The sequence below is a fragment of the Rhincodon typus genome, chromosome 25, assembly GCF_021869965.1.
Source record: "Rhincodon typus isolate 14 chromosome 25, sRhiTyp1.1, whole genome shotgun sequence".
Lineage (NCBI taxonomy): Eukaryota > Metazoa > Chordata > Chondrichthyes > Orectolobiformes > Rhincodontidae > Rhincodon > Rhincodon typus.
The window spans coordinates 20,742,493-20,770,336 of record NC_063356.1 but is presented as its reverse complement, the minus strand read 5'-3'; the positions used below and the strand labels follow the sequence as shown (position 1 = coordinate 20,770,336).

The 27,844-nt window shown below is 41.3% G+C and overlaps 1 protein-coding gene across 5 annotated transcripts in view; it reads right to left on the bottom strand.

The window, feature by feature from the left end:
- Positions 1–27,844, bottom strand: part of scube3 (signal peptide, CUB domain, EGF-like 3) — a 345,848-nt gene that overhangs the window by 82,346 nt on the left and 235,658 nt on the right. For all 5 annotated transcript variants that reach the window (XM_048612197.1, XM_048612200.1, XM_048612198.1 and 2 more), the window contains 3 exons: positions 23,584–23,709; positions 19,372–19,488; positions 9,391–9,507 (listed from right to left, as the gene is read on the bottom strand). In XM_048612197.1, coding sequence (XP_048468154.1) covers positions 9,391–9,507; positions 19,372–19,488; positions 23,584–23,709 — 360 coding nt within the window. The remainder of the gene's footprint in view (positions 1–9,390; positions 9,508–19,371; positions 19,489–23,583; positions 23,710–27,844) is intronic.

The window sequence follows — 27,844 nt, the reverse complement described above, 5'->3', positions numbered from 1 at the left end:
AAAAAGGGCAAAATCAAGCAATCACAAGGAATGACAGACCTATTAGTCTTTATTTATTTCTAGAAAGATGGAGTCAATTACCAGGAGTGAATGTAACAATGATCCAAGAAAGAAACAAAGCAAGATCTATCAACATGGCTTTAGAAGGAGAAGCTGCTTGCTGAATAATTTCCTTGATTCTTTGAGGAAGTAACTCAAGTTGACTTTGGTAAATGTGTCAACATTGCATGTTCCATTTCTCAAAAAGCATTTAATTAAGTTCCACATAACAAGCTACGAGTAGGCTCACAGTTCTGAGAATTCTAGGTAAAATTTGAGAATGAGCAAGTTAAATTGTTTGGTGTAATAAAGTCAGGGGCTCAGTGAAGGGAAGGTGAGGCATTGACTAAGATGCAGCAGGACCCAATCATTCGATCATTCCCCATTGTTGATTTTTCTTGGTGGTTTGAATTCAGGTTTCAATTCCCAGACGATGGCAGACTGAAGGAGGTAAGGTATTGGAGGAAGCAGTAACTTTTCACAGTTCTGATACAATGTTAACTCTATTTCTCACTTCAAAGATATTGCCAGTGCTGCTGAGTACTTCTAGCATTTTTAAAATTTGTATCACATTCATATGATCAACAGGTAAAACATTTCCTCTACACTGTGGTAAATAAAAGCCTCTGATGCAGGGACGTTACCAAAGTCCACCCCATAGAAACAGAAAAAGTAGGTGCAGGAGGAGACCATTCGGCCCTTTGCACCACTATTCAATATGATCATGGCTGATCATGCAATTTCAATATCCCACTCCCACTTTCTCTCCATATTCCTTGATCCCTTTAGCGGGAAGGGCCATGTCCAGCTCCGTCTTGAATATATCTAACAAACTGGCCCCAAAAGCTTTCTGTGGGAGAGAGTTCCACATGTTCACAACTCTCTGAGTGAAGAAATTCTTCCTCATCTCAGTCCTGAATGGCTGACCCCTTATTCTTAGACTGTGACCAAAGCCCCATTACAGGGCAGTAACTGAAGCTCACCCCCGTTATGAGCAGTAACCAATGTTCATCTTGTTCAATTGTCTGGAAAGTTCTGGCTTTTTGTTTCAACAGATTGACAGAGCAGTCAAGGCTTCCCAATCACAGCTGGGCTACACCCTGTTGCTTTGAAAGCTCTCATTGACTTGAAACTGTATTTTAAAAATTTTATCTGGGACTGCTTCCCATCAGTTAGTGTAATTTTCAGACAGGACTGAAAGTAGATTCAAAACATTTAATAACCCAGTGAATTTTAGGAAGGAATATTCACTTTTACACAACAATGAAGTTCATGAAACTGGCAGTCATTGGCTGATTTATGTGCTTGTTAATGACTAAGCTACTTGCTCTGAAACACCCAAAAGACTCGATTTATTAGCAGTTTGTACTTCATTTGATGAAGGGTAATCAGCTGCACAAGGGAATTAGATAACCCCAGTTTCATGGAGCTTTTAATCTACCGGCTATTTCGCTTTGTATGTGCACAAAAGACGGATTTTCTAACTATTAAAAACTGCACCTAGAAACACTGCAAGTTCAACACTCCATGTTTTTATTATGACAATTTATATATTTTATAATTGATAACCATTCTTTCCTGTTATCTTCACACTTGTTTATTCTGTACCCCAAAGCATGTTCAATTTGGCTCAATCACCGATTAACTGCAACGTTGTTTAAACGTTTCCATTTGTATATAGCAATAAACACACTGTAGTACACAGTCCAGAAGCACATTTACGTTACAAGGCTAGAGATATGAATGGGTGCATATAGAGTCATAGAGTTATACGGAAACAGACCCTTTGGTCCAACCAGTCCATGCCGACCATTTTCCCAAACTAAACTAGTCCCAGCTGTCTGCACTTGGCCCATATTTCTCCAAACCTTTCCTATTCATGAACGTTATGAAAGGGAAATCATACCTGACAAATCTATTGGAATTTTTCCAGGATGCAACTAATAGCATGAAATGGTGAGCCAATGGATATGGTTTCCTTGGTTTTCCAGAAGGCTTTTGAGGAGGTCCATCATAAGAATTGAGTGTAAAATTGAGATGCATGGGATTGAGGGTATTGCACTGACATGGCCAGAGAACTGATTAACAGACAGTAAACAAAGAATGGAATAAATGGGAGCTGTAATTGTGCAGGGTTTGGTAGAGACCAAACTTTGGAGTATTGTGTGCTGTTTTGGTCTCTTCATCTGAGGAAGGATGTTGTAGCCATGGAGGGAGTGCAACAAAAGTTTGCCAGACTGATTCCCGTGGCAGAAGTCAGCTGGATTATATTAGTCAGAACCAGGCTGTTCAGAAAAAAAGTTCAGAAGGGAAGATAGAAAAACAAATAAGAGAAGCAAAGAGAGAGTACAAGAAGAAACTGCAGCTAACATTAACAGGGAACTTATAAAAGTCTTTTTCAGGCATGTAAGTAATAAAAAGGAGCACAGGACTGAATAGGAGCCAAAAAGACAATTCACATTTGGAGAAAGAGGGGTGGCTGAGTTATTAGATGAGAACTTTGCAGCTATCTTTACCAAAGAAAAGTTGCTGCCAAAGCAATGCCGAAAGGAGCTGGTTGAGACATTGGATGGGCTAAGAATTTATTTAAAAAAGGTCTAACAATGTATATATGATGCACTATGGACTTACAAAAGACATTTGATAAAAGTGTTACATAAAACACTTCTCAGCAAAGTTAAAGGCCCTGCAAAAATAGTGTAAGTGGCAGCACGTACACAAAAATGCCTGATTGACAGGAACCAGAACGGCTGTTTTGTTTTGGCAAATTATGTGCTTTTTTTTTCCACAGCCTGGGGGTTTCCCAAGGCTCGATACTGGGAAGACAACTTTTCTTGATCTACATTAACGGTCCAGACTTGGGCATGCACAATTTCAAAACTTGCAGGTGTCAAGAGTTCTTGGATTGTGAACCTTAAGGAGTTTAACGACAGACTTCAAAGGCGGGCAGGCACGTGGTGGATGAAATTTGATGCAAAGAAGAGGGTAGTAATACATTTTGGTTCGAAGAATAAGGCACGGCCGTACAGACTGAAGTACGCAATCTTAAAGGGAATTTAGGACCTTGGGTGCATATAGACAAATCAAGGAAGGTAGTATATGGGCTCCTGGCCTTTAGAAGTAGAAGGATAAAGGTAAAAGCAAGGAAATTATTATAAAACTATATAAAAGACTGGTTCAACATGAACTATCCAATTCTGGGCACCTCACTTCCAGAAGGATGTGAAAACATTACAGAGACTACAGGAAAGATTTGGAAGGAATGTTCGGTGGATGAGGAACTACAGTTACACAGACAAACAGGAGAAGCTGGTCTTGCTCCCCTTAAGAAAAAGAATATTGAGAGGAGATTTGATTGAGGTATTCAAAGTCCTGAGTGGTCTGAATGGAATAGATAGGGAGGAGAGGGGAAAGATTTAAAAGGAACCTAAAGGGCAACTTTTTCCCAGATAGCGTGGTGTATGTACGGAATGAGCTGCCAGAGGAAGTGGTAGAGGCTGATACAATTACAACATTTAAAAGGCATCTGGGTGGGTCTATGAATAGGAGGGGTGTGGTGGGATATGGGCCAAATGCTGGCAAATGGGACTATGTTTGTTTGGAATATCTAGTTGGCATGGTCCAGTTGGACCGAAGGGTCTGTTTCCATGCTGTACATCCCTATGACTCTACAACTGTTTCCATTTGGACAAAGGACACTGATTTAAGGTGAATGTCGAAAAAACTAAACACAACATGAGGAGATATTGTTTTATACTGTGAATGGTTAGGAGCTGGAATACACTGTCTGCGAGTATGATGGAGGCGGCTTCAACTGTAGCTTTCAAAGGGAATCGGAGAATTACCCGAAGAGAGAAGCAGGCAGGTGAGTGACTAGAAACAGCTGGAATGCCCGTGCCAGCAGGAACACAATGGGATGAATGGTCTCCTCCTGTGGCAGAACCACTCCCTGGCTCTAACAGAAATGTCAACATTAGAATACAAAATGGTGTGAGCTGCCGATGTAGTGAGTCAGCAGATCATGCAGATCTGCAGTTTGGAGTGGTACTTTGACAAATTGCATTCCTCAAAGTTGTTCAGAAGCTGGAAGTTGGGTGGTCAATTGTCTGGTTTTATACTGGACAGTCCACATTTTAACTTGTCCATCATTATGTCCACCAGTTTTACTTTGGAGTAAGCAGCACTCTGCACTGGATCATCCCTGTGCTTCACATTGAGGCAGGAAGGGGCCTGTGCTTATTCCTTCCCAATTATTTTGTGGGCTTGTTTTTGTGAGGTGTTGATAGACAGAGGCTTGTGGTTGGGGAGGAGGGTGCCTGTGATGATATCATCTCTGTGTGCAGTTCAACAGCATGGATGTCCCTCCCCCATGCTGCAACATTGATTTGATTTGTATTTATTTAAACTTTATTGTCACTTGTACTCAAGTACAGGAGTACATTAAAAGTGTAGAACGTTGCTACATAACGGCACTATCTTTAGGTATGGTCTGGTCTGGTGTCTGTTATTCTTGGCCTCCAGCTACGGTCACCGTGACTTAAAGTTGGGCATTCAAGACACACTCCAGGTCTTAAGCACTATATTCAGGCTAACACCTAACAGCATTATCAAGATATATCAGAGCTGCTGTTTTGAAATGAGACATTAGGCCTCTCTGGAGTGATAAAAAAAATGGCATGGGACAACTTGAAGACTAGGAGAAATATGAAATAAAAACCGAAAGAACTGCGGATGCTGTAAATCAGGAACAAAAACAAAGTTGCTGGAGAAGCTCAGCAGGTCTGGCAGCATCTGTGAAGGAAAAAACAGGAAGAAACAAGGCCATGTTCTAAGGAAGGGTCACCGGACCCGAAACATAAACTCTGTTTTTTCCTTCACAGATGCTGCCAGATCTGCTGAGTTTCGTCAGCAACTTTGTTTTTGTTGTGGTTGTTGAAGACTAGGAGAGATCTCCCAGTGTTCAGTGCATCAAACAGACTATTTCACTGTTGCTTCGTAGCTTTCTTGAGGCTTTCCTACAAAATTGCTTTCCTCATTCAATTACAAAGCAAAGGTGATGTGCTTCAAAAATAATACATTGGTTGTGAATGGGTTTGGGGCATTCTGGGAACATGAAAGACACCATCTCAATGCAAGTGTTTCTTTTCTTACCCCCTGTCAACAAGTGATACTGTGTCTCCCCCAGAACTGAAGAAGAGGAATTGCGCTAGGTCAATGACACGTGCTCCTCTTGAACAAGGATGACTTTGAGTATAGCACTTGTTCTGAACACAGCAAATATAAGGGTCAGATGTGAAACCACGGTTTGAACAACTTGGTTTTGCAATTAAAGTGAGCACTGCTAATTCAAAATGGTACTTGTAGGACTCACAGGAAAATAGCTTTAATATTTGCTCTGAGATGGAAATAGATCAGCACTGGAAGAAATTTGCAGCCGGATCTTTGCACTGATAAACTGAGAGAGATTTTGCACATGTTCAAACTGGGTTGAGTTATCTTGTGTGAAGAAGCACCAAAGACTGCAGGGAGATGGATGACCATCTGTTTCACACTTGAACAGTGCTCAATCACAGCTTGGGAGTTACCCTTTCTTTAAACTGAGTCCGCTGTGTTGAATTTGTGATGTGCAATTGCAACAAATAATATAGTTTAAGAGAAAGGAAGATTGTCCTAACCGTAAGTGTTCTACAAAATATGTCTTGTGTTTATCTTTCTTTTCCTTTTTCCTCAACTTATTCCCCCAAGTTCCCTATTCCCCTACATAATTTAATCATTGATGCCTTGCCAGTTGTACCAAGGCCAAACATCCCTGCTAAGGCGCAATGTTCAAAATAAACACAACTCTGAGGACAGGGTCTGACCAAGGCTCTATACAACTGAAGTATAGTTTTCACTCTCATATATTTCAGACCTCACTGAGATAAAGGCTAATGTTACATTAATTGTCATTTTTCTACTTGTCTATTAGCTGTTAATGATTTGTGTGCAAACAAATCCCTTTGATCTTCCATAGCTTCTACATTTTCACCATTTATAAAATACTCCAATTTGTCCTTACTAAGTTCAAATAACCTCAAAATAGCCCATACTGAACTCCACTGCCATATATTGGTCTATTCAATCTGTCTATACAGCTGCATAGAATTTCCTGTAACTTACAATTTACCATTATCTACAAAATCGGATATAAAGTTCTGTACCTATTCACTAACTAGTGTGAAGAGAGTTGAGGCTCCAGAACAGAATAGCACTTGTTATGTTTATCATGACAATGTTTCCTAAGTACAATGGTCAGTTTTAACTTTGAGTTCCAATGTGTGGGTTTTGAAACAGGACTAACACAGATTAAAGAAAAAACTGACAGTGTAAATTCAGTGCTGTCCATCAATGTCCTGTGTGATACCCATGGATGGTCACACCTGTAGCATGGCAAGGAAACTTCAAACAAAGGGAGAGAGATAACATGAAGAGATAACAAAGGAGTTATCTCCCCACAGCCACTGGCTCACCCCCATTTCAGCAGAAAACCACATCTTGCAGACATTTTTTGTGTTTTGCCCTTCAAGAAAAATAGAAAAGAAGGAGTTAAAAAGCTAAATGCAATTCTGGTCTGTGTGTGCCAGTAGATGGAATGCTCAAAAGAGATGTGTTTGTGAACTGAGGTTTGTGTACTAGCTTGGTTTTGAGTGCTACTGTGTCGTGAAGGTCACAGTCAAAGAACCATTCTCTTGGCACCCCTGTGCTACAGGTAAAATAATTCTCTCAATCTGAGTAATACAGGCAAACCAGCCAGTCCAAAGGGGACAGGACAACAGGAGGACTCTGTTGCTCTCCTGCATAAATGATGTGCATTGTGCGGGTATGGGGGAGGTGAGTTTAATGTGTGAGCATCATGGGAAGGAGGATCGGGCGGCAATGATATGGAGTTACTTTCAGTGGTTCACCTCCACTTTCCTGATGCCCAGTTCCTCGGTGATGTACTGCATGCCTTTAATTGAGGCCCCCTTAGAGGTAAGAAGCTGGTGGCAATGTTGTGTGCATTCTGTCATAGTGATAGGCCTGTCAGTAGCTGTGATCATTCATTGGCTCCTCAAAGGTCTCAAGTGACAACAGTTTGGGAAGGTTATGTGTGGGTTTTTCCTGCTCATAGTTCTGGCAGAGGCAAGATGGTAGCAGGGTTCAGGGACACCACTAACAGGCAGATTTAGTGCCCCTCTTGTCTCTAAACTCACCACCAATGGGAGCAGATATAATAATCATTATATCCAAAAAAATCCATAGGAGATTTAATATAGGGCAGGATGCAAGCAGATGGCCAAAGGAATAAAGTTTTGACGTTGAGAGTATCAAGTCTTTGTGATGAACCGGAAAGGATGGCTCTTGATGAACAAGCAGCCAGGCAATAGAGTGAGTGTCGTGGTGTCAAGGAAGACAACAGGGGAGTGGAACTGAATATCATGGACACACAGATTAGATCACTGAGGAGCAGGACATTGTTGAGAATTACTGTTAAGCAGAAATGAAAACTGTTATATTACGGCAGGCCCATTCAATTCATATTACAGGCATTTTTAATCAACCTGTTCAGAGATGTTATGACACACCCCTGGAGCAGGTGGGAATTAACACCAGGTCTCCTGACCCAGAGGTACAAACATTACCACTGCAACACAACTCCTGCAACTCGTTTTATACACTTCCTCTGAGAGTTCCTCCTATACCTAATGCTAAACTAATGAAGTTTTGAAGCAAACTCTCCTGTCAATCTCAGTCGTCAAGAACAAGCTCTTAACCTTTAAATTAATTAGTCTTTCATTTACATAATTCATGCCAGTACCCCAGGGGTCATCCAACCTTGATTACTGCATTATGTAGGTTTGAGACATTTTAGCTGCTTATTAAGCTTTCTTATTTCATCGGAATGGTTTCAAGTTACAGCTCTACGTCTTCACTCTATTTACTGAGCTTGCAGCAAGAATGTTCCGGCCTTTGTACAGTGGCATTGTAAACATTTTCTTTTTGAATGAGTTTACGATATTGCTGCACTATTGCTCTTTTGCTCTGGTTCTTTTCTTTTCTCAGGCTCATTGCTTATCCATTACCCTTGGTGCTGTTTCTCTTCACTCATTCATCCACAGAATTCCCCCTCTATTTCCTTCCCTTCACTATGTTTTCTATCATCTCTTGCCAATTGCTCAGCTCCCTTCAATTGTCATACCAGCCAGAAAAGTTTAAATGGCTTTGAAATGTATATCAAATCACACACGCCATTCCAAGAATCACGTTACTTTGATGTTTTCCAGGTAACAAATTCTATGGGTGGTACAGTTGGAACTCACAGGTTTTAGCAGAGTCCCAAAATGCTCCTTTGCCCACACAGTACACATCAAAAGGTTGGAAACACCTCTAGCAAACACGGAAAGCCGGCTGCTGTTTTGATACTTCACAGGTTCGAGCCATCTATATAATGTGCACACTTCAGCTTTCTTATTTGAAAAAAAATGTACGATTGCTTTAGAAGCAGTTCAGACAAGGTTCACTTGGACTCATTCCTAAAATGAAGGGCTGACCTGACTGAAGAAAGGTTGAGTAGGTAGGTCTATATATACTGGAGTTTGGAAGAATAAAAGGTAAGCTTATTGAAACATATAAGATCTTGAGGGGAATGGACAAGATGAATGTTTCCTCTTGTGGGGTGAAGTAAAATAGGGTTCATAGTTTAAGAATAAAAGGTTTCCCTTTGAAGGCAGATTTGCGGTGAATTATTATCCAAGTGTAGTGTAGGCTGGGTATTAAATTTATTTAAGGCTGAGTGAGATAGACTTTTATTAGACAAGGGAATTGAGGGTTACAGGGAGCAGATAGAAAACTAGAGCTTACACCATCACTATATCAGCCATGATTTGATTGAGTGATGGAACAGGGAATGAGGGGCCAAATGGCTGAATCTGGCTCCTAAGTTCTTATTGAATGGCTATGATCAACCTGAGTTGATGTATGTTGTCTCTCAAAACCCTACGAATTTGGGGAAATCCAAATTGTTTCCATCAGGCAAGTGAACGTTTTGTTCCATTTTATTGATCGTTCAATTCTAAGCCAAACAAGAATATTTTCAAATCTACTGCAGCCAAAGATTTTAAGCAAATGCAAGTCTTTAATGATGGCTTAAGCATTTATCCTTTTTGCTTTCCCAGGCATTTCATTAATACTTCAAATACTTAGCTAAAAGAGAAAACCATTATTTATCTGAACATTTTGCTGAACTGTATGATCAACGCTGTGAGTAGTGAATATTTTTGTGGGGATCTGGTGGTGGTGGTGGGGGGAGTGGAAGAGGGGTGGCAGACTGACCTTTGCATGTCTTCCGGTCGGGTTGTAATGTGAATCCAACTGGACAACTACAGCGGACTCCCGTGGCAGCATCCTGACACGTGCTATCACAGCCTCCATTGTTCACAGCACAGGTCTCTGTGGGAAGAGAAGCCATGTGTGGGTAAAGATCAAAACAACATGAGATTAAACACCATTAGTGCATAGCTTTACATTGCATGTTACAGAAGTGACTACACGTAATAAATATTTTATTCCCTGTAAATGAAATGCGCTAAATAATTGCAAGTCTGTCTTTTCTTTCTTCCATTTGACACATTGGAACGTCCCTGTACACAAACACTCGTCAGTCTGGAATTCATTAGAACCGGAATCAGCGGCTTTCCCTTTTAATCCAAACATTGAGTTGAGGAGCTGCAAGGTTGCTAACATACCATATCAGCTATACAGGCCTTTGCTCCCTGTTCCTACTCCCTTGCCTTCTCAAACTGCTGAGTATAATTCCTTAGAACTGACTAGCTTCTTGCCAAAGTTGCTATCCTTCAAGCCTGAACTTAGACTATTGTGATTTCATCTGATTATTACCTTCAGTCTGAATTCAATTCAAACTTAATATTAAACAGCCCAAACTCACTGGAACCCTAATGGGCTTTAATCTGAGAACAGAAAGGTTATAACAGTTTAAAGTGAGCTACTTTGCTACTAGATTTCTCTCTGTCATTTTTCAATTGCTTGACCATCCCCAGTGTGTCCACGTTATTGTCTCTTTAGCGGGATATGTTCATGTGTGTTATCACATGCTGCCCTCTGTTCGATCCCTCCAGATCCTGCTGTCTACCTCAGAGAGCTGGCTGAGACTGGTCAAGCTCAGGAAACAATCATGAGCCTGACGTTTAATGTCACTGCAAGTTGAAATGTGAATTGGAGTTTCCTGAGGTTAAAACTCAAAAAGTTGAATAACTCCTTAGATCAGAGACTACGCAGATTATCCGGAATAAAAATGATTTGCTATGTGCTGAGCTTCTTGCAAACCTGCCTGAGGCAAAATGAAAGTAAATGACTTTGTGTCATATGATAACGCAATCTAATTAATGTCAATTGATCAGCTTCACATGTCTTACATAAACATCACATGACACTTAATCTAAAGTGATCTCTTGGCAAACCTGTCAAACGTAGAAATGCTTTCCCACGAGAAGCCCACGCGTCTGTTAGCAAGTGGAATGATTTTGTTGTGAAAAATCCACCATTGAACCATGTGCTGATCAGCACTGCTGACCTGTACGCTTTATATCGAGGTGGTGAAACTCAACATGCATGGCGTAAAATGGCAAGGAGTTGACAATTTGGTGTGATCATATTCGAAGGGCAAGTGCAGTCCTGGTGACCTACAGCTGTGCAAGCATTGAGGACATGCAAACAACAGAACTGATCCCAACTGCCTGAGGGATGAGATTTGAACTGATGTCTAAGGAGCAGACAGATGTCATAGAATCCCTGCAATGCATGAAGAGGCCACTCAGCCCATCAAGTCTGCAGTGACCTTCTGAACAGCATCCAACCCAGTCCCAGATCCCTCCCTCATCCCTATAACTCGGCATTTCCTATGGCTAACACATCTAGCTTGTACATTCCTGGACCCTATGGCCAATTTAGCATGGCCAATCCAGTTTCCTAACTGGAGCACCCGGAGGAAACCCACGCAGACACGGGGAGAACGTGCAAACTCCACATATACAGTTGCCCGAGGGTGGAATTGAACCTGAATCCCTGGCACAGTGAAGCAGAGATGCTAACCATTGAGCCACCGTGCCACCCCTATGGAAAGTGGGGCGTTGGTGGGTAGGGAGTGTGGTGGTGAATACATGAAAGACTAAATAACTTATACAATATAACTCTTTATGACAAAAGCTAGCAAGAACAATTGTAGTCAAGCAGGCAAGTAACTAGACTAACTTTAAGCTTTGACAATACAGTCTGATGCAGGCCTGACAAAAATGGAAGACGAGAGGCTGAGGTTTAATGAAACAAACAGACTTGTGTTGCTGTTTCTCTTTGATCTTCTCACTTCTTCATTAAATGGAAAGTGCACTTTCAACATGTTTAAAGAAGATGTTACAATTTACACAACACCAAAACCTACGAAGTTTTGAATAGCCAGGACTTTATTTTTAAAAACCCAAAAGGTTTTAGAAGTTGGCTGTGGGGTGGGTGATGAAATAGTCAGGAGGTGCTGGGTTCAAGTCCCACCTACTCCATAGGTGTGTAACAACACTGTAGGGGGAGGTTAGAAAGTATCTACTCTTTGCCCAGCATTTTGCGAACTGTTTCACACTCTGACTTCCCTGTGTATCCCTCACTCACTGCATCTCACCACTGCTTACTGCGGCTTCTCCAGTCTAGGTCCTTCTGACGCATTTCTGCAGGTTTCTGTGCTAAGGTCAAGCTATTGTTGTTATCTAATTAATTATGAATAAATACATCAACTGAGTATAAAATTAACCATTCCAAAGCCAGTATAACAGTACGGTTTAAGACGACAACATTTAGTCCAATAAGTTTATTTCAAGCAAGGGTGATTGTTAACCTCTTGGGTCACACAATGCTTCAAAAGCAGATGCTGTAGGTCTCGACTTGACTGGAATGGGATTTTTCCAGCATGTAGAGGTTTTCAATCCAAAACCTGTATCATTCATTTCCCCAGCAGGTTACCTGCCTGGATGCAAGCTTGATTAATTGGTGTAGGACCAGGTCTAGTGGGGAATACTGCAGGTGAAGCTAGAGTTTGGACATAGGTCATAAGTCATCTGTTGGGAGAGTGGGAATCAGTAGGTGCTGATCCTGCAAGTTATGGTAGGGAGTCGTGATAGGAGTAAGCAATCCTCCTGGCCCAAGGCCTGCAAATCTCGGCTGGCCAGGGTTAAACCTGGAAAAGGGGTCAAATCTGAGGCAGACAGCCACATTATTATATGTCAATGACTAGCCCATCTACTGAGAGTGAGCGTCCTGCCTTCCCTTATCCCATTTCCATTAGAACCAAGAAGGGCATCTGGGGTCAAACTTGAGATTTTTAAAATGTTAACCTCTCACCCAACACTGACCCAATAGTTTTATTTCATGGTTAAAATGATCAGTATAATTTCCAGACCATGTAGACTAGTATTTAGCAACAACTGGTAAATTTTAATGAGTGAAAAAAATCATATGTAGCCTTGAAATTGTAACAATCTCTTAATCACAATTCCTTAGCAATACTCAGTGTTCTTCTTTCATTCCAGGCAGGAAGGAGAGAAGGGGAACGGTGGATGATATGGGGAATTGTTAATACCATTTCTCTACAACTCCATTAATTAGTCTTAATGGGTGTAGGTCATATGGCAGATCCTGTACCGCTGGGCACAGTTTACTTATATTGAATTGAAACCAGTGGAACCAGGAACTATTGACCTGCATGAAATGCACATTCAACTCCAAATATGAAATATTTCAGCAGCATGGGGCAAGCAGCATTAACTCAAATACTCTTGGCCCCGTCATCCATGACAAGCATTTAAAGTTTTCTGTTGGCTTGTCTGCATCCTACAAGTCACAGGAGTACCATCAAAAAGCCAGCGCTGATTCCCAATTGAGTACTGGCAGCCAACATAAACACTGCAAACTATGTAATGTGAGGCCCTTGGAGAATTCATTTGAATCAAACAAATGTAAAATGTGTTAATTCTTTCCAAACAAAAAACACACCAGTTCTTATTTAAACCTTACTAATTCTGGGAGATCTAATGCAATTGTTATAGAGGAATTGTGCCTAAGTGAACCAATAAATTCCAAGAGATTTCAGTTTTGTTTTGTTCTCCCTCAATTCAACTTACTGATGTTAATCCTTGGCCTGGGGTACAGAATTCTCATTTAAATCAGTCATATTTCTTATTTATAGATTACAGTAGAAGAGGTTGTTTATATGGTTATGTACAGTCATAAGACAGCACCCTCTCTAAGGCTTAGTTTGATAACTCCCCTTAGAATTCAACAGAGAGATATAAGAGGTTTTGCCAAAACATATTGTTGGGTTGATTCATTACCTGTGTGGGATTTTGCACAGGGGCTGTTACCAGCTTTTCTTGTTACAGTTATACAGGGCCTTGGTGAGGCCATACTTTGAGTATTGTGTGCAGTTTTGGTCTCCTAGTCTGAGGAAGGACATTCTTGCTATTGAGGGAGTCCAGCGAAGGTTCACCAGACTGATTCCTGGATGGCAGGACTGACATATTAAAGACTGGATCGACTGGGCTTGTACTCACTTGAATTTAGAAGAATGAAGGGGGATCTCATAGAAGCGTATAAAATCCTGATGGGACTGGACAGGCTAGATGGGGGAAGAATGTTCCCGATGTTGGGGGAAGTCCAGAATAAGAGATCACAGTCTAAGAATAAGGGGTCAGCCATTCAGGACTGAGATGAGGAGGAATTTCTTCACTCAGGGAGTTGTGAACCTGTGGAATTCTCTCCCACAGGAAGCTGTTGGGGCCAGTTCGTTAGATATATTCAAGAGGAAGCTGGACGTGGCTCTTGTGGCTAAAGGGATCAAGGGGGATGGAGAGAAAGCGGCAGTGGGATACTGAAATTACATGCTCAGCCATGAGCATATTGAATGGTGGTGAAGGCTCGAAGGGCTGAATGGCCTATTCCTACACCTATTTTCTATGTTTTCTACGTTTCTATGACTTTTCACTCTTTTCTAGATGGGAACGATATGAAGGATCACTTTCCCTTTTTGGAAGCACATCTTCCCTACTCATGATAGGAGTCAATGAAACTAGACAAAGAAAAATATGCCATGGTCACTATTCTTCAAAAGTTTACTAATGCAATGATATTGGTGCACCATGAGCAATTCAATGTTAGAAAACAATAGTGCTCCAATCTCTCCTCTTCTGAAGGTGATAACTACAACTGCAGCAAGCAAAGAGAAGGCAGCACCGGTAATTATGGTCAGGACAAGAAAAAAGCTTTAGAACTGTAGAAGGGCTGGAGTTTGAATGAAGGGAGATTTAGAAATCCAAAGATAAAAACTGAGACAATAGTCAAATATATCAATGTGGGTAAAGACAAACTGAGCAGGACTTGAAGGGACAAAGAGTTGAAGAGTAAATAGTTCATAGATTAGGGACAATATAGCAGTAAAACTGAAGTCATCTTAACTGATTTACCCAAAATAAGAGAGACGAAGTAATGGAATAAGTGGAGATGTTTTCCTCTAGGCTTTCCTGAAGGCTGTCCGGGAGAGAAGTTTTTTTTAACCCTGTGGATGATAGCAAGAAACCCATCTGAATGAAGGCAGCCTGGGCAGAAGTGGCTACAGAGCTCAGTGCCCATGGGGAGCTCACGAGAAGCTGGTTCCAGTGCTGCAAGAGGTTAAACAATCTTGCGGGGGGGGGTCAGTTAGTTCAGCAGCTAGACGGCTAGTTTGTGATGCAGAGTGATACCAACAGCATGGGTTCAGTTCCCACACAGGCTGAAGTTACCAAAAACCTTCTCAACCTTACCCCTCGCCTGAGGTCTGGTAAGACTATGGCAACCTCATTATTAAAGGTCTATTAAAGGTTTGCACTGCTTGGAATGTGAGTTTGTGTTGTATGCCTCAAAGCCTTTCACCAAAGGCTTGCATGGGATGAGCTCACAATGACAAAAGATGGTCCTTTGAGGGGAGCCTCCTTTCTGAGTTAGCCTCAAATGCCTTGTTTGCTGGTGGCAGCCAGTGCACCTGCCTCACTAATACTTGTCTGTAGCCTGGTTTGGCCTCACTCCTATCTCTAGGTGTTTAACAACAACAAGTTAGGCTGCATTTGATTGTGATTTCTCATCAGCTGCTCCATATGGAAATGCTTCATCCCTAATACTAAGGTTAGGAAGGAGCAAAGTAACTGAGTTACTTGGAGGCAGATGTCTATGTTGCAGGTACACACCTCACATATACAGTCAGTTTTGTGAGCACATGCATTTCTCTTTATTGGCGAACAAGACTGAGCCCACGTGCGTTATTGCAGTAGGTTAGGGTGCTGATGGACATTCATGACATGCTAATGACTGTGTTCCCTATCATGAATGTTTGGAACGCTAATCTGCATGAAAAGGTCTGAGGACTTACAGCAACATTTTAACCCGCTATCAGGAGGCTAAATATATGCCTCACCCCCCTCTTTTACAATTATATTTCTCCTTCTGCCCTTCTGTTCTATTACTCTATGCACTTTGTATGGTATTATCTGCGTGTACTGCACGCAAAACAGAACTTTTCACTGTACCTAGGTACATGTGGCAATAATAAATCAAATCCCATCAAATCAAATCAAATTAAAGCTCCAAGCAGACCAGAAATTTCTATCCAGTAAGCCTGATGATTGGGAATGTACCAGTAACTAGCAAAATGCTACCAGAAAGGTGTTAACAAAAGAACAGGAGAATACATTTTCCAGGCATATAAAAACAGATTTTAAAAGGTTTTGCAAATATATAAAAAGCAGCTAATATAAACTTTGGCCTGTTTGAGGAAGGGGTAGGAGAAATTAGAATGGGGAATGAGGAAATGGCAGAGACATTGAACAAATATTTTGTGTCTGCCTTCAAAGTAGAAGATACAATTACCTACCAGAATTTGAGGGTAAACTAGGCACTAAGAGGAGTCAGCAGAAAAGAAATTCTGGAGCAACTTAAGGGAGTGAAATCTGATAAATCCCCAGGAGGTGATGGCTTATATTCTAAGATTCCAAAAGAAATAGCTGCAGAAATAGTGGATGTGTTGGATTTAGAAAAAAAAACTAGGCTCCAGAACGTCCCAGAAGTTTGGAAGTTAGCAAACGTAACCCCGTTATTCAAAAAAGGAAGGAGAGAGAAAACAGGGAACTATATGTCAGTGTAAAGACCATGTCTTTTTATTTTTCTGTTTTAAGTTGCGGGCTGAAATGGGAAAGAACTGTTTTGCATCTAAGAATTGCTGGAGCATCAGTTCATGTTTTGAAAGCAAGTAACCTGATACTCATTGTCAACTGTGTTTACACAGCTGCTGGTTCAAGCAGTGGTTGAAATATAGTTTGCAGACGAGCTGGAGTCAATGCTGCATACAATGGAGCTTTGGTCTAAGGGCTAGCAGCCAGTTCTTGATGACAAAGGCCATCTGCATGCCACCTGTTGTATGACTGGTTCCCAGGCAGCCAAACAGTTTGCAGCTGTGAACACAATACAGAGAAGCCATCAGATGTTCACATGTTCAGGAGTTGGGTCTGTTCTGTGCAGCAAAATCCTCTTTATGCCTGAAGAAAACAAGTTAATGTTCTTTCAGCAGTTGCTGCAAACTGTGACTTCTAATTAATAAGTCAGAAATCTTTTTATAGGTATGAACCAGCCACCTGGCATCTCCTATAAACCAGTGAAGGCATCTGGAGAAAGAAGAAGCAGCAGTGTTCTGATCAGCACAAGAACTATCTCAGCAAGCTCTGTGAACTGAGATCACTGAACTGCTTTCCCAGTTTTTCTTCTGTCCATAGTGAGTGAGTGCGAGACAGAGAGAGAGAGAGAGAGAGAGAGAGAGAGAGTGTGTGTGTGTGTGTGTGTGTGTGTGTGTGTGTGTGTGTGTGTGTACACGTGTGTGCGCTTGCTTGCTTACTTCTTGAATGTATGTGTAAGCCTGAGTTGGAGCAGGTGTTAGGTACCATAAAAACTATGTTCTTTCTCCTGACAGCTCTGAAAGGTTCATATTGTGCATGAGGGAAATTCTGCACATGCACACTTTGTGAAACACTGCCAGTAACAAGCATGGTGGCACCCAAATAAGCACAATAGATTTGAGCAAATTGGAGTGACATCACTGACAGTAATGGCAGTACGCACATGTGCTGAGAGTTTTGGGGGTGTCAGCTAGTGTTCTCTTTCTCTTTTCTTTTCAAATGTGTACAAAGATTCGTCTGTATCTTCTACAGTCACAGCACTTAGATGCTCACTAACTTGTTAAGCAAAATGTATTAAAACAATAGTTGCAGTCAACTGAGAAGCAAGCAGAAAGGGGAGCCAGTCTATTGCTTCTCACATGGGCATAACAGAGAAGAAAGGCAATTTGATTTTTAAAACAAAGGATGAAACTTGTAAAGGTTGATGTTCAGAAGGACATGGATGTACTTATACAAAGCACACAAGTAGTTAGGATTCAGATAAAGCAAGCTATTAGGAAGGCAAATGTCATGTTAGTCTTTGGGGTAAGGGGATTAGAGAGCACGAATAAAGCAGTCATGCTACAATTGTACAGGAATTTGGTGAGGCTGCACATGGAATACTGCGTGTAATTTTACACTGGTTCACAGTTACGGAAGGATATACTTGTATTGAAGTCATATTACAAAGGTAAAATAGATTGGTCTCCAAGATGAGAGGATTGTCCTATAATTGGAATGAAATGCAATCATGAACAAATGTCCATCCTGGTCTACTTTGGTCTTGTGACCTCTACCATGATGCACACGAGCAGGCAGCCATCTTATAGGCATTTCAACAATGAGTCCATTCTGACCAGACTGTTCTCTACTAAACGCAGAGCACCTAATCGTATCAGGCTGAGTAAACTAGGCTACATTCATTAGAAGAATGAGAGGTGATTTTATTGAATCATTAAAGATCACGAAGGGTTTGACAGGGTAGGTCCTGACATATTGTTTCCCCGGTCGTGGAGTTTAGAACAAGGATCCCATCATTTAGTTCTGAGGAAGGGTCACCGGACCCGAAACGTTAACTCTGTTTTCGCCTCCACAGATGCTGCCAGACCTGCTGAGCTTTTCCAGCAACTTTGTTTTTATCCCATCATTTATGACTGAGTTGAGGAAAAATCTCTGCACTCTGAACTTTTGAAATTCTCTTCCCCAGAGGATTGTGGATCCATCACTGAAAACATTCAAGGCTTTTAATAGACTGATTTTTGGTCTCTTTGGGAGCCAAGTGATAATAGGGAGTGGGCAGAAAAGAGAAATTGAAGTCCAAAATCAGTCTCAATGAGCCATGTGTTCTTCTGTTCTTATGTCTTAAATTCTTAGTAAAATATTCCAAAGTGCTTGGCAGGAATATTATTAAATTAAATGTTGACAACAAGTCACTTAACAGATATTGAGACAGGTGAAGTAGTTTCTTGTTAGTGTCTTTTACTTCATCATGTTGTCCAAGGACACTCTCGTATGTAGCATAACAAGGTGTGGAGCTGGAGGAACACAGCAGGCCAGGCAGCATCAGGGGAGCAGGAAAGCTGATGTTTCGGGTCTGGACTCTTCTTCAGAAATGGGGGAGGGGAAGCGGGGTCTGAAATAAATAGAGGTTGGGGGGTGATAGAAGGTGATAGTGGAGCAGATAGGTGGGAGAGAAGACAGACAGGTCAAGAAGGCGGGGATGAAGCTAGTAAAGGTGAGCGTAGATAGGAAGTTGGGATGGGGCTTGGTCAGTGAGGAGGGAGGGATTTTCAGCTCTGAGCCTCTCGCTGAGATGTTGCACTGTGGACAAATGGGGTTATGCATTTGCACCTGCAGTTGCCAGAACTCCAACTTTATTGACTACTTTGAGCAGCATTTTCTTTTCTCCTTGCAAGAACAAACAACACGACCAGTGCTGTCTGTCTGGCACACATTGGAAAGAAACCAGCTCACTATTTACTTGCACTTCTCTTCGTCAAAGAGAAAAAAACCCTGAGATCAATTTGCCCTTTTAGGTTCCCACTATCGCCCCCCACCACCGACCAACATCTCGCCAGCTCTCTACCTTCAAAGTCTCCTGACATCTGTGAATCCTTCAAAGTTTAGCTTTTAGATTTCTGGCAAGCTTCACTGACCAGCTCTGTTTCCCATTATATGTGGAAATGGTGTATGAAATTGTAAATCCAAGCCATTTCCTTTACTGATTACATCAGATTGCTCAACTCCAAGACCCCGTTTCTGGTAGTTAGCTGCAGTATCTCAGTTTGATCCAAGCACTCACCAACGCAGGTTTTCCCATCGGAGTGCAGGGCAAATTTCAGATGGCATCCACACTTCGGGCCTTGATCGGTATCATCGCACGTGTGCTGGCACCCCCCGTTTCCATAGTTACACGTCACTGCAGAGAGAAAACGCATTATCGAGTCTCGATGAATGCTGTAGGTGACATTAACTGACCCCAGCCTCTCAAATGTGTCAAAGAACAAGTTTTCAGATTCTTATCTAACCACAGCAAGCAACTATCACCTTTTATAGTTGGGAAGCAAACCATCTCGGGAATGTTTCTTTAGTTGGTTTATTTTGTTTTCCATAAAAAAAATGCTACTAGTTGAAAAGAAATTTGATATAATCTGATTTTGTTTGTTTATTTTGTTTTCCACAAAAAAATTGCTACTACTTTAGACAAAAATGTGATATAATCAGGACCACATTCCTTATCCATTAAAAGAAAAACAACTTTTTTTTTGTCAGAGGAAAATTTTTGGAATACTGACATAGTTCAAGAACACTATTCTTTAAGACAACACCTTATCCTCATTCTAGATATGGGTCCCCAAAATGTCAAAAATCACAATTTAGCCATAAATTCACCAGGGTTTTTAAATCCCCTGATCGGAATCATGTTTCACCCTTTTCCTTCTGGTCTTTGCCTGAACCACACAATGTCCCACAGCTCAAAGGGACAGGCAGATGTTTTGCTTTCATAATTGCAAGGTACGTAAACGTGAGGTCATCCACTTTGGACCTAAATAAAAGAACAGGCTATTTTCAAAATGATGGAAGCTCCAAGAGGAGCTCAAAAACATATTATTAAAGTATTATACATAAAAGATAAACAAAATATTCCAAAAGGCTAACGGAATTCCATCCTTTACATCTGGAGGACTACAATACAAGGGATTAATGTCATGCTTCTGTTATACAAAGACTAGCTCAGACCACACTTGGAGTTACAGAGAGCAGTTCCTGGCACCAGAATCATACATATGGGTCTTGGAGGGAGTACAGCATCAGCTTACCAGAATCATCCTAGGATTCCTAAGGGTAAATTATAAAGAGAGACTACACAAACTAGGTCTGTATTCTCTGGAATTTAGCAGGGTAGGAGGTGACTGCAATGACGTCTTTAAGCAATTAAGTAGAACAGCAAGCGTTTGACCCATGGTTTGTCATTATACGGCACTACACTGCTGACATTTGTGTACTTCTCTCTAAGATTTCCCAGGCTTTTCTGCCTTGTTTTTCAGTTCTTAAATTGAGCAAAAGGTTTTGTAGAAACTACAAATCTAATTTTACTAAGAATCCAAGATGAAAGACAAAACTGAAGTTGAGAATTATCATTCCACAGGTAACTGCTGGTTAGGCCTTGGGCTGTGACTGAGGTTGTGATGGGTCCTTAGTACTGTCCCACACACCTGGTCTCCAATCACCATTTTCCAGGGAATTGTGAAGGGCAAACTACGACCATCACTGGCAGAGAGGGTAGAGGCAGGGGGTTAGGAGTCCATATTGATTTGATACGCAGCTGGTGCAAGTTTGGTAGAATTTTAAGGGCATTTCCTTCCTCACCTCATGTGGAGCATTTACCACAATGGGGAAGACTGGAAATGAGTTGTAATGGGAATGAACTGTGTGAAAAATAAAAGTTTGCATTTCTATTGAGTCAGCCACATATTTCTATTAAACAAAAGCCACGCAGCATCAAATGTGTCAGATGCTTAAAGCCCCTTGTTTAGGGGAAAGGAACCTAGAAGCGTGATTACCTTTGCAACACTATTACATTGCTAAATTTCACAATTTGTGTTTGTAAAACTGCACTGCATTTATAGATTATCATCCCCTTCCCCTATTAATCCACTTTTGGATGCAGTTTTTGCGTATAAAAGAAAATCACAAGGTCGTGAATTCACACAGCATTTACATTTTTTGATACTCGTGCTTATGGAATATGGATTTAACCAGACAATAACAATTCATAGATACCAGACAACAAGGATCAGTCAACATGCCGCTAAGGCCTGGTTTACCACCATGTTGTAATTTCAAAAAATACTCCCATTCCCACTCATCATCATAAACTCCAATGAATGCCAGTATTTAAGACTTCCAGCTGTTACGTACCTAACATCTGTCCCCCGGCCTATATGTAATCTTTGCAAATATCTACCAGATGATTTCAATTAAAGATTTTGGAATATACAGCAGATTTATTGCCCTGGGTGAATATAGGTTGATGTTTCAGGTGTAAGCCTTTTGTCAAAACTCCCCTTGTTTTCATTACACAGTTCATTATTGACCTGGCAAACATATCCAGCATTGTGTGTTCACATTTCTGTATCTGATGTTAGCAGTTTCTTTTCTGATCTCCTTTATTAGCTTTAACAACAATGTTGCAAGATGTCAGCCAACATGTACTGATGTTATAAAGAGAATTCAGAATAATGTTGGTTAGTAATGACGGAAAGATTTCACAGGAATAACTTCTTCAGCCACTCAAACCCCCAACCCTAACTCATTGACTTAGATCATATACGATTTAGATTTCAACTTCACTCACCCACATTTGGTCTATATCTCTTACCCATCAAAAAAAAAAGTCATCACACCAATAACCCTTGCATTTATATAGTGCCTCTAATGTTGTAAAATTTCTAAAGAGGCTTCACAGAGTTGTTATCAACCAAAATCTCAAATAAATATTAGGACAAAAATCCAAGAAGATTGGTCAAGAAGATAGGTTTGAAGGAGAATGCTCAAGGAGGCTGGAGAGATAGAATTTGGTGGGGAGGGTCAGAAAGGGAATTCCAAAATTTAGCATCTCAGCCAGGAGAAAATTGGAGGTGAGGAAGAGAATAGAATTCAGGTCTATCATCTCTGTCATCTCCACCAGCAGCAGCCTTTTGGGAAAGAGACCCTCTGGATCTGTGCCACCCTTTAAATGGAAAAGTATATCCATATTTCACCAAAATGGCCCAATTCTAAGTTTATGTTCCAGATTCCTTCATCAGAGAAAGAATTTACAATTGACCCCCTAAATCAGTTAAACACCATGAATTGATCACCCCAAACCTTCTAACCTCAAGGATAATACAAGCCAAATTCCTGTATTTGGTCCTTGCAAGCCTTTAAGCCTGGAAATATTCTACTGACTGCACTGCAGATTTAATTCTACTGAATTAGAATTGCTTCAGGTATCCAAGTTTCAAATGGGCCCCTCTCCTCTTCCAGAAAGCTTGATAAATAGGGTTTCGAACACAACCCTGTCAGGAATATGCTTTATTTTCTTGAAATCCTTACATTTATTCCATCCACCACAATTTTCTCCTCTCCTCCTTCGAATGTGCTGACATATTGACCAAATGATCATTATTCATGTGAGCTGTGTCACAGCATCTCTAGGCTATTGAATGGCTAAAAGCATTCTAACAGAGTTCTGATCTTTACCAGGTCCTCAACAGGCATTTCCAGAGCAGTCGAATTGGCTGGAATGCAATGATAAGAGCAAATCCTGGTTAACAATTTATCACCAGCCTGGCCCAGAAGCAGCATCATTTGCAAGTCACCACTCTCTCTGACAACATGTTTGCCTGTACCACCAACTCTCAGCTCGTGGGGCTTTATTTCTCAAAACTCTACTGACTGACCCACAGGGAGAGCCTTCAAAGCTATTTTTAATTCCACTTGTGAGGCTGATTGTAATTCAGGGAGCCTCATCCATCACATTAGCAGATCAGCCATGATCAACCACAGGAGCAGCATGGTGGCTCAGTGGTTAGCACTGCTGCTTCACTGCGCCAGGGACCCAGGTTCAATGCTAGTCTCAGATGACTGTCTGTGTGGAGTTTGCACGTTGTCTGCATGGGTTTCTTCCCGGTGCTGGGTTTCCTGCCACAGTCCAAAGATGTGTAGGTTAGGTGGATTGGCCATGCTAAATTACCCATAGTGTGCAGGTCAGGTGAATTAGCCATGGAAAATGCAGGGTTAGGGTAGGGGGTTCGGTCTGGGTGGGATGCTGTTTGGAGGGTCAATGTGGACTTGATGGGCTGAATGGCCTGCTTCCACAGTGTAGGGATTCTATGAAGAAAATTTTAAAAATAACAGCTTACAGGGTCACCTTCCAGCTACACAGTCCCCTCCCAAGATAATATCTTCAATAATGCACAAGCGTTAATGCTCAGCCCGAAATAAGACAAAGATATATGTTGTGACTTACACTTGCAGTCCCGTTGGTTCTTCGTGAGTTCAAATCCGGGTCTGCACTCGCAGGCAATTCCACCCTTTGGAGTTTCTCGACAGATGTGAGCACATCCATGGTTTTTATTCATACAGTTCATTCCTTCTGCAAAGAAGCATCATGAAGAGAAAGAGTCCATTAAATAGCCGTCCCATTCCAGTACAGCTTAAACAACATTGTGTCAAGGAACCAAAACTGAGCACAGCTAAGAGGAGCACTATAGTCCGACACCAATCAATCTACAAATTCTTTAGGCTCTTTTCTTGACGCATGCTTTTATCTTTTTCTCATTAGTGTTTCTTCACCAACCATCACCTTCCTGAGACCAGGTTCCATGAAATGTTCAATAGTCCTCAATGCCTCGTCCAAATGGGAATTCTTCACCGGGCATGATTTGTGGTGGTGTTAAATTTGCAATGTGACATTGTCAAACATTACTAGAGGTGAGTGGAAACAGAAATCAGAGCCCTTTCCACCATTTTGAATGAACTAGTTCACAAGCTAGTGAGCTGGTTGAAGATTCCATTGCCTGGGCATTGGATGCGAAAAGTTTTGGGAATGTTTCACACCAGATATGATGAGGTGGCACAATGACAGATGGAAAGACCTGGCACAGGGATCCACGACAGGCAGCTCAGTGGCTCAGTGGTTAGCACTGCTGCCCTGATTCCACCCTCGGGTGACTGTGTGGAATTTGCACATTTTCTCCGTGTCTTCATGGGTTTCCTCCTGGCGCTCTGGTTTCCTCCCACAGTCCAAAAATGTACAGGTTAGGTGGATTGGCCATTAGAAATGCAGGGTTACAGGGAATAGGGTAGGGGGACTGGTCTGGATGGGATGCTCTTTGGAGGGTCGGTATGGACTCGATGGGCCGAATGACCTGCTTCCGTAATGTGGGGATTCTATGATTGCACAGTCCAATGTGTACAATTTATGTGAAAAATAAACTTTATTGAACTCTCGTGCGGTGCAAAGCTGTGATTTTCTTTTAAGGATTTTGAAATACATTGAGCACCTGACTTTCACAAAGCAAAACAGTACCAAAGCTGAATGTGAGATAGTAGGAACTGCAGATGCTGGAGAATCCGAGACAACAAGGTGCAGAGCTGGATGAACACAGCAGGCCAAGCAGCATCATAGGAGCAGAAAGGCTGACGTTTCGGGCCTAGACCCTTCATCAGAAATGGATGCTGCTTGGCCTGCTGTGTTCATCCAGCTCTGCACCTTGTTGTCTCCAAAGCTGAACGTATTCAGCAGGTCAGCCAGGATCTCTGGAGAGAAAAAACAGAATTAATGCTTCTGGTCAATGACCTTTCACCAGAACACAGAGATAAAATAAAGGGCCGCTGAGTCAAAAAGTTCAGTTTGTTTCAGGATGTTGCCTGAGCCATTGAGAATTCCCAACATTTTCTAATTTGATCCCTGAGCTTCCACACTTCCAATAGCCTCTTGAAGTGAACCCATTCTAGACATCAATGTACCATGTGCCTCCCAGGAAACATGAGCAGGGTGTAGAAGGGGCACAGGAAGGTAACAGAAATCCTGTCATACAGAAATAATGGCTGCCATGGGAAGGTAGCAGGGACTAAAATACTTTTGCAAGAAAATCTATAAAGATAAATAATTGTAGATAAATAACTATCGGCTACAGGTTCGTACCATTACTTTGTTTGTTCTGCAATTTAAGACGGAAATCTAAAAATATGCAGAGCATTGCATTAAAGAAAAATTGAAATAAATTTGGACGCTGACAGTAAACACCAATTTTTTTCCATCATAATACAATTATCACTCAGGAAGCATACACAGACCTATAAAATTTCAGGTTGCCTCTTATTTACCTTATTCTTTATTTTGTTATCCTGTGAAAGCGTCTGGAAGGAGCGTTTACTATTATTCAGTTTTTAGTTTTAATCTAGCTGTTAACATCGGATCCTGCGTAACAACAGCTACTGTAACACCAGTGTGTTGATAAGATCGTCAGAATTGAAAAGAGAAACTTTAAACAAGTCAGAAACCTGAAAATGTCAACTGCAAAGTTGTTAAAAATGACAACTTTTTGGTAAAACATTAAGTGCTTTCCTATAGGAACCATTTCCTGCTTAAATTTTACCCTTGAGGGCCTCTGCAGCCTTAATTAAGAGGCATAGTGTGACACAACTAAATGACCCCTTCATGCATCCCAAAGATACAGTACAAGGAGATTCATATTAGAGCTGGGGAACTGAATGCTTCAGATAGAGAGCTGAAATGAAATTATTACCAATATTTAACTGTTCTGTACAATCTTCTGTTAAAATGCTTCTTCACAATAAAAAAGTTACTTTAAATTTGACCTTTTTTATTCATTGTATGTGAATGTTGCTGGCTAAGTCAGCGGTTATTGTGCAGAGGGCAGTGGAAGGTCAACCACTGTTATGGCTGTCTGTCAGTCAGGGTAAGGGCAGCAGATTTCCTTCTGTAAAGGACACTAGTGAACCAGATGGGCTTTTACAACAATCAGTAGTGATTATATGATCACCATTGGTCCAGCTCTTTATTCCAGATTTTTACTAACTTCACATTTTTAAATCCAAGTGGAAACGTTTCAGAATGACTTTCCACACCTCACCATCACTCTGGGGGGTCACTGCCTCTATGCAGTGTACACAGGTGAATGGACATGGAATCTCAATTGCTTAGCATGCAGGCGTGAGGGACGGGAGGTGGGCAAGACGAGTCACGGGGGTCATTTAAGTCATAGCCTTGCATGGGGGGGCGCAATGAACTTACATTTCACTTCTGATGTGCTATAAACCATAACACTTAAACAAGTTTCTCTGACTCCATGACACTTGGGGAAGACTAGGCGATGCCTACTCTGCAATGCAGGTTGGGAACGCTGAGTATAAGTTCATGACCTGAACCAGCCTCCACCCTTAAAGGACATTCCTGAAAATCGGAAAGATGGGATTGTGGTTGAGACCCCTGGAATTGGGAATCGCCCACCATTTTTAAAGGGCTCCTTAGTCATCCTACTTTAGACAAAATCCAGGCTGATGGGAGGAGAAGGAAGAGATAACTTTTTTTCCAAGAGGAAAATAGAGGGGTTAAACTGATGGCTACTGCTCCCCTTAAAAAGGACAAAGTTAGAATCCTTCACAAACTGTCACCACTTAATACAGGAACATTGCTCTGTTTGTCCCAGTTAATCTAAGTTACACCGATGTTATACAGGGGGCAGCTCAAGGTCTCTGAAGCACAAAAAGGCATTGTACACAGGCAGGGACCTGCAAGATGTAAATAATTGTCCAGTGATGATGGTAAAGTCAGGGATATATCTGAAGGCAGACTGAAATGGTAGGACAGGGTGGGTGAGTGACAATAACTCAGTACAACTGTTTGTACACACAGTATTGGCAGCTTGCAGGTTTAGGTGTCCAGATGGGGTTGGGTGGAATTTAAATTCAATTAATTTAAAAGTTTGGAACTATAAAACCCAACCTTAGTGACAGGTAACTACTGTAAAATCCCAGCTGGTTCATAAATGTCCTTTAAGGAAGGAAATCTGCCATCTTTAGCTCATCTATCCTACATATGACTCCAGAACCACAGCAATGTGGTTGGCTCTTAAATGCCCTTTGAAATGAGCCACTTTCCTCAACGTCAATTAAGCATGGGCAACAATTGCTGGCCTTGACAGTGACATGCCCTGAAAGAATAAAGGGAAAAAATACTTTCCCTTGTCAGCCCTCTTGGGCTTGAAACTGTATATAATTCAAATCATCTAAAACTTCTCCCTCCCCGACCCTGCAATGTTCTGCCTCTGTTGTTCACTGGATTTCAATCTGCTTTAGTTTGAAATTTCTCAAGTGCAAATCCATCAATGGTACCAGCCCTTCCCACCTCAGATACCTCATTCAAACCTCCATTCTTTAGCTTTTCAGCTTAAGTTTCTGTTTTACATGTTACCTTCGATTGGTTCCACTTTCAGTTGCAGATCCTTCAGCAATTGTCTCTGAACTCTCAAACATTCTACTTAAGTCATTCTGCCTTGGTATCTCTTTTTCTCCACTTGCTCTCTCCAAAAGCCTTCTCAAAATCTATAAATCTGGCTTTTGGTCACCTTCCTCAATCCTTCTTCCTCCATTATCAATGTTCTGTTATATTCCGTATCTTTCTGAATGTTATGTTACATTAAATGCAATACAAATGTAAACCTTTGTTGTTGAACTCTATTGATGGAAAGTTATCAGTTAGA